The sequence below is a fragment of the Mytilus trossulus genome, chromosome 2 (assembly GCF_036588685.1).
Source record: "Mytilus trossulus isolate FHL-02 chromosome 2, PNRI_Mtr1.1.1.hap1, whole genome shotgun sequence".
NCBI classification, from domain to species: domain Eukaryota; kingdom Metazoa; phylum Mollusca; class Bivalvia; order Mytilida; family Mytilidae; genus Mytilus; species Mytilus trossulus.
Window position 1 is genome coordinate 81,749,814 of NC_086374.1, and position 10,892 is coordinate 81,760,705.

The 10,892-nt window shown below is 32.0% G+C and overlaps 1 protein-coding gene across 1 annotated transcript; it reads right to left on the reverse strand.

Annotated features, from left to right (window-relative positions):
* Nucleotides 1–6,005: 6,005 nt before the first annotated feature.
* On the reverse strand, nt 6,006–9,725 carry LOC134708121 (uncharacterized). The gene is made up of 3 exons (XM_063568425.1): nt 9,555–9,725; nt 7,827–7,932; nt 6,006–7,315 (listed from the first exon to the last, which is right to left on the reverse strand). The coding sequence occupies exon 3, from the start codon at nt 7,291–7,293 to the stop codon at nt 6,388–6,390; it is 906 nt and encodes a 301-aa protein (XP_063424495.1). The 5' UTR covers nt 7,294–7,315; nt 7,827–7,932; nt 9,555–9,725; the 3' UTR covers nt 6,006–6,387.
* Between the last annotated feature and the right edge of the window lie 1,167 nt (nt 9,726–10,892).

Below are 10,892 nucleotides of genomic sequence, written 5' to 3' on the forward strand. Positions count from 1 at the left end.
ATTCTAATAACTTTCATTAAACTATCCTCGATTTCTACCAAACTTGGACAGAAGCTTGTTTGTGATCATAAGATAGTATCCAGAAGTAAATTTTTGTTGAGCCTGCGATTAACGGCAAAATTAGGCGAGACACTAGATTCCGCGGAACTATTATGCGGGAACTTGGTCCCGTCTTTGTGATTCGTGTTGTAGTCTTTCTTTCATGGTTTTATCGATTCTTTTTGCGGGGAACTGCTCACATAGGTGTTACATTGTTTGGGAACTAGCTTGGACTCGGCATGACAACGGGACCTTTAAAAGACAATCCAGTCTGCTAACTACATTTTATTCTGGTTCACAGTCTAGTCTTATATACAACAGTTATAATACAGATTACATTACTTTTCCATTATAGTTATACATCAAATATTTCGCGATATCAATCGAACAATAATATAAAAACCGACAATAGTATACGCGCCATAAATGAACAGTCGTTTAATCTGTTATCTCCCCTTATTTCGTTTACTTATAATATTCAATCAAATATCAAATTAAGAATTGTATTTTCAAAAGTTATCTATACGAATAAGTTAATTCCTTTTTTATATGTTAAGAATATTTTATACAAATCATTTACCTAAATTTTATGTCAAACTTTGTCTCCTATTTATTTAAACTGTACCACGATTTTACTTGTGAATGTGATTAAAATTACTTTACTGGAAAACATCTTTTAATTCTTTAAACTCGTTTCTGCTTATGTTTAAAAGATAAACTATTAAACAAATTTAACATTTTTACTAACCTTTAAAAGACAATCCAGTCTGCTAACTACATTTTATTCTGGTTCACAGTCTAGTGAACCAAATGGTTTTGCACGACTTTATATAGCAGACTGGACTTAATTTGACACGTAATATTTTGTTACTCATTACAATAGCTTTCTCTGATCTCTTTTAATAAACAATGGATTTTTGTCGGTTAAAGGCAGAATTACTTAATCTTAATTGTTCAAGTCTATTAATTTTAAAAGTATATACAATTATCTTTATGCCTTCGAAGCTGACACATTTATTAATTAGCTGGGGGACATTTTTGAGACAACGTTATCAAATATGCTTAAAAGATTAAACACTTTACATTTATATTTTTAGGAAATTGTTCTATAAACAAGTTAAACTTTCTTTAATTTATTTTATTTACGTTTATTTTTCTGTCATTTAATTGTAATATTCTCTTTAACTTCTGTGCAATTCTTCAATTATTCACCTACGCTTTACTTGTAATTTATTTATAAATCTATCTTTAAGTATTACGCATTTTTGCATCATTATAGAACCCTTACACTTTTTGTTGTTGTATTGGGCACCTGTAACAAAGAAATAACAACAATAGTAGTAATAAAATACAGGTTTTTGTTCAAAATAAATCCGAATTATGCCGCTTTGTCCGACAACCATCGCACATCTGGCATTCAAAGATTTTTGACCCAGTATTAAAAAATTCGTAAACCTGACGCGCGTTTCGTTTACAAAAGATCCACCACAAACGCTCGAAAGAAAAAAGTTAAAAGGCTAAATTGAGGATCCAAAATTCCGAATCACACAATAAGTTTATATCAGCTTTTTATGAGTTAACTTATTTTTAAATAAAAAAAATCAATATCTTTGTCAAAAACCTTGATGGAACTTTAAACAACATTTTTGTCGAGCATGCAACTTTTGTTGCAGAAAGCTCGACATAGGGATAGTGATCCGGCGGCTACGGCGGCGGCGGTGTTAGCTCACTTCTTAAAAGCTTTATATTTTAGAAGGTGGAAGACCTGGATGCTTCATACTTTGTATATAGATGCCTCATGTTATGAAGTTTCCGTCAGTCACATGTCCAATGTCCTTGACCTCATTTTCATGGTTCAGTGACCACTTGAAAAAAAAATCATATCTTTTGTAATGTTCAATTCTCTCTTCTTATAAGTAATAGAATAATTATATTTGGTATGTGAGTACCTTGCAAGGTCCTCATGCCTGTTAGACAGTTTTCACTTGACCTCAACCTCATTTCATGGATCAGTGAACAAGGTTAAGTTTTGGTGGTCAAGTCCATATCTCAGATACTATAATCAATAGGGCTAATATATTCGGTGTATGAAAGGAATGTAAGGTGTACATTTCCAACTGGCAGAGTTCATCTGACCTTGACCTCATTTTCATGGTTCAGTGGTTATATATAAGTTTTTGTGTTTTGGTCTCTTTATCTAATACTATAAGCCACAGGTCAACAAAATTTGGGGTATGGAATGATTGTAAGGTGTACATGTCTAGCGGGCAGATGTCATCTTACCTTGACCTCATTTTCATGGTTCAGTGGTCAAGTTAAGTTTTTGAGTTTTGGTCTCTTTATCTAATACTATATGCCATAGGTCAACTATATTTGGTGTATAGACATATTTTATAGTCTACATGTCAGTGGCGCATGTTTTATTTGACTTTGACCTCATTTTCACGGTTCATTGATCAGTGTTAATTTTTGTGTTTTAGACTATTTTTCTTAAACTATAAGTAATAGGTCAACTATAATTGTTGTATGGAAACATTGTTAGCTGTATATGTCTGGCTAGCATGGTTCATCTGACCTTGACCTCATTCTGATGATTCAATGGTCTTTATTTAGTTATCTTGGTTCATGTTAAGTTTATGTGACATTTGTAATAAAGTTTTATACTTAGGACTATCACCATAATACCAATGATTAGTAAAGAAGGCGAGACATTTCAGCGTGTGCACTCTTGTTTGTAAGACAAAAAGGGAGTATCCAGAACCCATTTATTTTTACAATATTGATCATCATTTTTATACGAGCGCAAAAAAATATATATATTCGCATCACGTCACGACGTCGGCAGCGTCATTTGAAGACATTTCCAGACAATAATTTTAGTATAAGTAAACAAAAGGTTTATAACCACAAAAAAAAGGTTGGGATCGATTATGGGGCCTATGGTCCTAACAGTTTAAGAATTACGGGCCAAATAGGGGCCAAAATAAGCATTTTTCTACTTTCTAGACAATAACTTGTGGAACGAAGTTTCACAGGATCTCTCTGCAATTATACCACACGTTTCTGTACCACAAAGTGATGGTTAGGTTTTGCTTGAAAAGGGGGGGGGGGGGGGGGGAGTTATGACTCAAACCGGGTTTCCAGGTTTATGTACAATTACACAACGTTTTGATTACCTCCCTTACACTGCTTTTTAAATTATATACAAATAATGTTGTATTTGTATGTCATTTTCTATTCTAAGACTTTTATGTTTTATTCAAATTAATAATAATGGTTGCAAACTCCACTGGGAATTTGCATTAAGATTATGACCATACCTTGAAGGAAAGAAATTACTTTTTGAAAAAGGGGGAGGTGAAAAATGGGGAAGGGGGTGGCGCCTGGGTAAGGGGAGAGAAAAAATTGTTGGGGACAATTTTTTTCACCTTTTGGATTTCAGAAAGAAAAAAGTAAAAAACAAGGGTGGTACGTAAAACATCTTATTTATATTTTTTGGAAAAAGAGGGGGACAATACGCAACAGTTTAGGGGTAAATTCAGTTAAAAAAAAACTTCCATTGACTTTAATGTGTATCTATGTCTTGAATTAAATGTTTACCTGATTAACCTTTCGAAATTTAAAACTTTCATATATCATTCATGAAAATACAAATGTTACCCTATCTTTTGCAACAATAAAAACATAGAGTCATGTGACATTTTTTGGGCATTCACATTTCCTTGTCAATTCCTTCACTGACCCCCATTACTTTTTTACCCTGTAGTGAAAAAAAAAGTACATTCAACATTTTTTTAATTTTTTTTTAACTCTAGTTTTGATCCATCTATGCAAAAATATTTATTGCAAACATTATCTACCTATCAGAAGAGCACAGGACTTCAGTTTTATACAGAAAGATCTCCCCCAAATGGGCGGTCCCTGATGACGTATATCTATTTACTGAATTTACTCCTATAGTGTATTGCACAAGAAGCCAAATAAATCAATATAAATTCAAATCATATAACCAGTTCTAAGTTCTTTGACTACAGTCATTCTGTCAGAAAGCTATTATGTGTCAAATATTTAATTACAATCCAAATTCAGACCTGTAACAATCGCGAATATTGTGTCCATTTTTGCCCTTACTGTTCCGGGTTCTACCTCTGCGGTCGTATCAAGCTGCGCTCGGCGAAGCAATTTAATTGTGTTTTATCGATAAATGGGCCTATAGTTTTTTCACAGTAAATCATAAGATACAGTCTAAAATTGACGTTTACAGTGTCGATAATTCTGTCAAAACTTAAATGAACTTTACCTACGTCAGACAGAAAAAAAATATCATTAAAGACCTATGCGTTTTGCTGTCAACTTGGTAAGTAGACAAGGTTTGTAACACACCATACAATTTGTCAAACCTTCATGAGAGTTAATGAAACTAACGGAAGCTTTTTTTTAATTTAAAGCCATTAAAGTAATGTCTTGAGAAAAAATACAAAAAATATACATTACTTTCATTTAAAAAAATACTCTGCATTATAATGCTGTATTTTCGAAACCATTTGAGATAGCGTCATACAATTTTGTATTCTCAATAAGCACGTTCGTACAGCATTGAGAAAACGCGAAATCTCATCTGGACCCAGTTTCTTACTCACAGTCACATATAATAGATGGATTTTTTTTGCAGTTTACACTTACAGACCGTCTTGAAAAACCTTTTATTCTTTAATAAATTTGTAAAACTTCATGTATTGTATGAAAAATTGAAATAATGTAATCTTCAAGACCAAGAAAGAGCGCCCATCTATAAAGTTTGATTTGTTTGTTACGCCTGTGAAAATCGTCGCAATATGCGAGAACAAGGTGGCGATGTCGTTACAACAAATTTGTTCCATGTTTTAAATTTCAGATGCGTCATACATTGTGTGCTTTTACCGTATGTTACGAAATTTCCGACTGTCATATGTCCATTGTCTTTGGCCTCATTTTTATGGTTTAGTGACTTCTTGAAGTTAAATAATCAGTTGTTATGAGTAATGTGATAACTATATTTAGTATGTATGTTCTTTGCATCGTCTACATGTCCATCAGATAAGGTTCTCATGGTTAAAGTTACATGGTTAAGTCCATATCTAAGATACTATAGGCAGTAAGTCAACTATATTTGGTGTCAAGTATGGAATGGTTTTTTGATGTACATGTCCGACTGACACTTTTTAGCTGAAATCAACACCAATTTCATAGTTGATTGGCCAATGTTCAGTTTTAGTGGTTTGGTCTATTTCTCAGATACGATAAGCAATATGGCCACTATATTTGATGTATGGGACAATTGTGAGGGGGACATGTATACAATTGAGAAAGAAAATGGGGAATATGTCAAAGCGACAACAAACCGTCCATAGATCAGACAACAGCAGAAGGTCATCAATGGGTCTTCAATGTAGCGAGAAACTTCCGCACCCGTAGACATCCTTCAGCTGGCTCCTTAAAAATATGTATACTAGTTCAGTGATAATGGACGTCATACTAAACTTTGTTAGGCAGGTGTTACATGATCTTGACCAATATTTGATGGTTCATTGGTCAATGATAAGTTTTCGTAATTTTGTCATTTTATATGATACTTCATTGAACTTGTTTAAGCAATAAATTAACTTTATTAGGAGTATGGAATTATTGAAAGGTGTGAATGTTTTTATCTTACCTCCTATTCATTTTCAGGAATATGATTGGTTAAAGGTGTCCGTGTGCAAACCGTGTATATTTGATATTAGGCTATTAAGGAGGCGGTGCTAATCTCATACACGGTTAGTGGTTTGATCTGTTACTCAGGGACACTAGTATATGGTTCATCTGACCATGAATGTCATTTTCATAGAACATAAATAATATGAAATTTATGTGATACTAAATACAGTAAAACCTTCATATTACAGACTTTGAACATGCAATCAATGATATGTAAAACAGGTGAGACATTTCAGCATGTGCACTCTTGTTTTTAATTCTATTTTTTACTGATATATGGAATCACTTTTAAATACAGTCATCCTAACACTTTTACACTAACAGCAGCAATATTATAATGCAGTGGTTCAAACGAACCCTTTACAATTATTTTGATTAAATATATGCATGTTTATAACAATAATTGATCATCAGAAATGGTAAGGTCGAAACATTAATATGTGTCTACATAATAAATAGTTTTTGAAAGAACGATAAGAGACGTAACAAAAAATACTTGCACAAATAATTTGCTTGAAAAAAGACTGAAATGATGAATGTTTCTCTTCATTAGACAAATAATGTATATCTGTACATCACTTTGATTGAAGAAAACGTTGTTTCATTAGCACTTTATTCTTTGCCAATGATTTCTTTGAAACGTCGCGATGTTTTAAGTGCCACATGAGCTGGAACTAGTGAGGTATTCCGGGCTAATTTATAGTTCGATTTCACTCGGCTTGCCACGGAAGATAGTTTTTTGAAATTTTCCACGCTGTTGTTTAAGCAGAGATCATTAAACGCATGCATCAGTGTGTCTGTATCAAGCTTTGTACTCATACAGCGTTTTGTCACAGCTGGCGAAGAAGACGACTTAAATCTGCCATTATAGATTAGCGGACGTCTATTAAAGTTTTTCTGTTCTTCCAGAAATATCTTCACTCTGTTGTTCACATGTGTAGCACAACTATCTTCTGTAATCCGGTCGTCAAAACGAACAGATTTTTTACGAGTTGACGATTTGTATGCAGATGATGACTGTTTTTGTGTGGATGGTCGTGACGCGTCCGGCGTAGACGCATACCAAGCATTTTTTGTCGTTCCACGAGAAATTGGAGAAACATTGTAATAACTTTCATCATCATCTCTGGAGAAGTGGTCGACTTCTGTCATAAATGCTGAATCGATATTCGGTGGTGCTGACTGTCCTCGAATTATATTAGAATCTGGAACATTATTATTCCCTGATCTCGGTTTAGAAGACTTTTTAATGAATTCTTGGCTGTGTTTCCTTGTTTTTATTTCAGACTGGCGTCGTTCCAGTGCACTCTTCTTTCTCTCCATCATACGCATGTCAACGACAAAGTTTTTCTGTGAGGTTTTTAATTCCTTGTCATATAATCTCTTTTCTTTATCACATTTTGAAGCTAAAGTTTTATGTTTATTGAACAAGAGTTGATTATGTGAAGGATTCACCATAAATTCAATATTGACCACGTGATCTTGCCAAGAAAGATCATGCGTCCTCAGCATAAACATGTTTACTTTCGTTTATATTCACCTGCAAATGAAAAAAAGAAATGTAATGAGAAAATGTTAAAATAGTTAATATAAGCGATGCATATTCATAGCAAAAGAAATAACACCAACTTCAATATGTGTTTTATGTTAATATATTCACAGTACAGGATTTGAAAGTGACTTACAATGCAGGACCGTGGAAACATTCGCATCCGTGCACAATATTTCTTTTTATCATTTACTTAGAGTAAATTACTTTTAAATTTTACAGTATGATAAAAGCATAAAATTTACATCATTTCCATAGTTTCCAAACGGTGCTTAGCAGGCTATTATGAAAACTTTATTATCTGCTTCCTGTTATTATTAATAACGCTATTGCATGGCATTTTGACGCATATCTAGACCCGATAAAATTATTCTAAATCAAAAAAAAGTGAAACACAACATAAGGCCAAACTGTAAGTATAAATCAGTTGAAACGACTTGACTCATCAGATAGACACGAAGCACAAATAACATTTAAAATAACTAACAGTAAGAGTACTCACAGCTACTAAAAGCTTGTCCAAACCAAATTACAACAAAGCATCTTCTCCCACACAAAGTATCAATAAGTACACTTCCAACGGATTTAGGTTGAAGATGTCATACTCACTGAAAAAAAATGAAATTATAAAATACCAAAATATGAATAAACATCGACAAGAAGATGTATAGCAATACATATGAAGTACTTATCTTTACCAATATCAATGAAAATATTACTACATGTTAATATTATAACTGTAAGAGTAAGCTTATACAATGAATCAATGATTTTTAATGGAACTATCTAAATTTGTGGGTTTTATAACTAACAGCTACGTAAAAAATGGTTTATGACATCCCGTTTAAATAAGAATTCTGCTGGTTCAGCAAATCTTCTAAAACAATTTTTATAATTTAGTAAACATTTGATAGGTAATAAGTATTAATCCATGTCTTCTAAATTAACCAGTTAGACAGTACAAACATACACTGAAATTTTTAAAAACAAACACGTTCGTAGCGAACGAGTTGGGAAAACAAACACCATAAACAAAATACTTAATAGACGACTGAAACAGCGCCGTCTAAAAAAGGAAAATAATACTAGTAAGAAACGAATTTCAAAAATCGTCTCTTTTGTTGTAAATTTTTGTATGAACTTTCGCGTGTGACACTGACAATATGCATATCTAAAAAAAAGATCAAGTTATTTGAAATCAAGTAATAAATCTTCCCCATGCAAAGCTCTCTTGTCCGGATTCTGTTATATTTTCTTGATCTTTTTTCATTATGGCTCTTCCTCTATTAAAAAAGCTATGGATTTTTTTAATATTCTGGTCTCCAGTATAACTTCAAGATCAATGGGAAAGGGATGGCTCTCTCCGTGACGTCTTAATTTTTATACTTTTTTCTGTGGGGTCATGTGGTAAGCAAATTTCATTAAAAAATATTATTTTAAGACTTAAGGCTCATGTTTTAGATTGCGCAATCGGCGTATGTTTGGGTTCGTAATACTTAGTACATTTATTTCTTTTTAAACGTCTGCTCAAATTCTAAAATGTATCGTAATATTAGAAAATCAAAATACATATCGTTCTTTCTAAAACCAGGCCCTTTAAATTTTAGCAACTATTATAGTTTGTTTTAATTGTTCAAATTATTTAGAATGTAATGATCACAATTATTTACCAAAACCAACTGTTTACCAAACATTTACCATTTTACCATTATTATGCATGTTGAAGAACATCGTTAAGTCCGGTGAATATACTTGTTTTTCTTGCTTATTTAAAATCAAATTCAAATAGATAAATCTTGTACTAGTAGTAGTATAATTATTATATTTGTGAATGATTAATTGTTTACTGATGGAATGCATTCCTTTTTTCACATTTAACTCACTTTGTTCTTCAATAGATGATTTTTCTTCTTCTTTTATAAATTCATTTTGTGGTATTTATTTCATAAAATCACATAAATACCATACCGGTATAGATACAACTGACTTAGAACTAAATAAAATTGAAAATAGAAATGGGGAATGTGTCAAAGAGACAACAACCCGACCATAGAAAAAAACAACAGCAGAAGGTCACGCATATATATTCTTTTCACGGTTGATTGTGGGCATAGTTGACAGTAACGAACATATTTAAGACGGTTCTCGCAACACTTTTCAATAAGTTTTTTATTAGTACATCCACCATAAGATCTGTCTTATTAAATATAAGTGTAACAAATGTACTTACTTTTCGTATACTAAAATCTCCATTTTACTTTTACAGTATGTTGTGAAGGGATTGTAAATAAGTATTTATCGGTAAACATTTTAAACTACTAATCCAAAAATATATGGATTAAGTACGTAATGGAAAAATGTTAAAATATAACTATGTACTAATTTAATCCAAGTATTCATTACAATGCATGTGTAAAGAATGGAATAAATGTCTTTTAAATTATGCAAATAAATTCGAAAATTTTAAACGGCTAAAAGGACTTGTAATCACAACAATTAGATTGTTTGCATTTTAAATGACTGCTACGAAGTACTAACACAGAACGTGTGATTTTTTTCAAAATTGTATTGACTTAAATGAACATGACAAAGAGATTTATTTTCTGTTTGTAATTGTATGTGTAAGGTGTATTTGTTCTATGTAGAAAAGTTATATTAGATAATTTATTTTCAAGTAAATCTTGGGTCTATATACACTGTTGAATTTCAACTCGTTTATTTATTTAATATATTATACTTTTATGTTTATTTCTTTTATTTAGATATCTTCAAGATATCTGTTGTATGCATGGGGAATTTTTGAAATGATAGTAAATAGAAATGATAGTTAAAAAGTCAAATATTTTTTTATATGTAGAAAATAAGAATTGTTTTAGAAATTTACAATGTTGATTTATCATGACTGTACATAATCTGTACAGGTTTGAAGACTGAAAATATTCCATGGAAAACATAACTTATTTCGCCTTTAGTTATCTAATGACATCGACATAGTAAAAAAAAACAACATTCTAATGGATTGCAATTTCAATATAAAAGACCCCTAGTTATTTTTGTGAAAATATACTTGGCTTTGAGCTTTCCTGCATGGTATTGGTAAACCCAGAAAATCGCTGGTGGCTACCGTGATGCATGGAATTTATAACGTGTTTTTTTCCCTTTTAACCAGATATTTTTGCTTGCTTACGTTGTGTCCTGTTAAATATTACAGACTTTATAAGATTTTTAACTGCATCGAGGGTAAAACGATATATCCCGATACATTTAACTTTTCATATTTTTCAAAACTCGAGGTTTGCCGAGCTTAATGAATATTAAGCAAATACGTCGCATCATGCGAGACATAAGAATTACTATCCATGACAGCGGCAGCGCCGTAAACTATTTGTATAACGCTCAGAGTATAGAAGGATGTTTCCTACATTGTATGTAGATGCCTCATTTTACGAAGTTTCCGTCTGTTATATGTTCATTGTTCTTGAACTCATGTTCATGCATGGTCATAAGAAGCAAACGTTAAGGGTTTTTTTTAAAGTGAATTTCTCACTTATTATGAGTAATTGGGTAA

Excerpts from the sequence above, each read along its gene's own strand:
- LOC134708121 (XM_063568425.1), bottom strand. The coding sequence starts at position 7,293 with ATGTTTATGCTGAGGACGCATGATCTTTCTTGGCAAGATCACGTGGTC.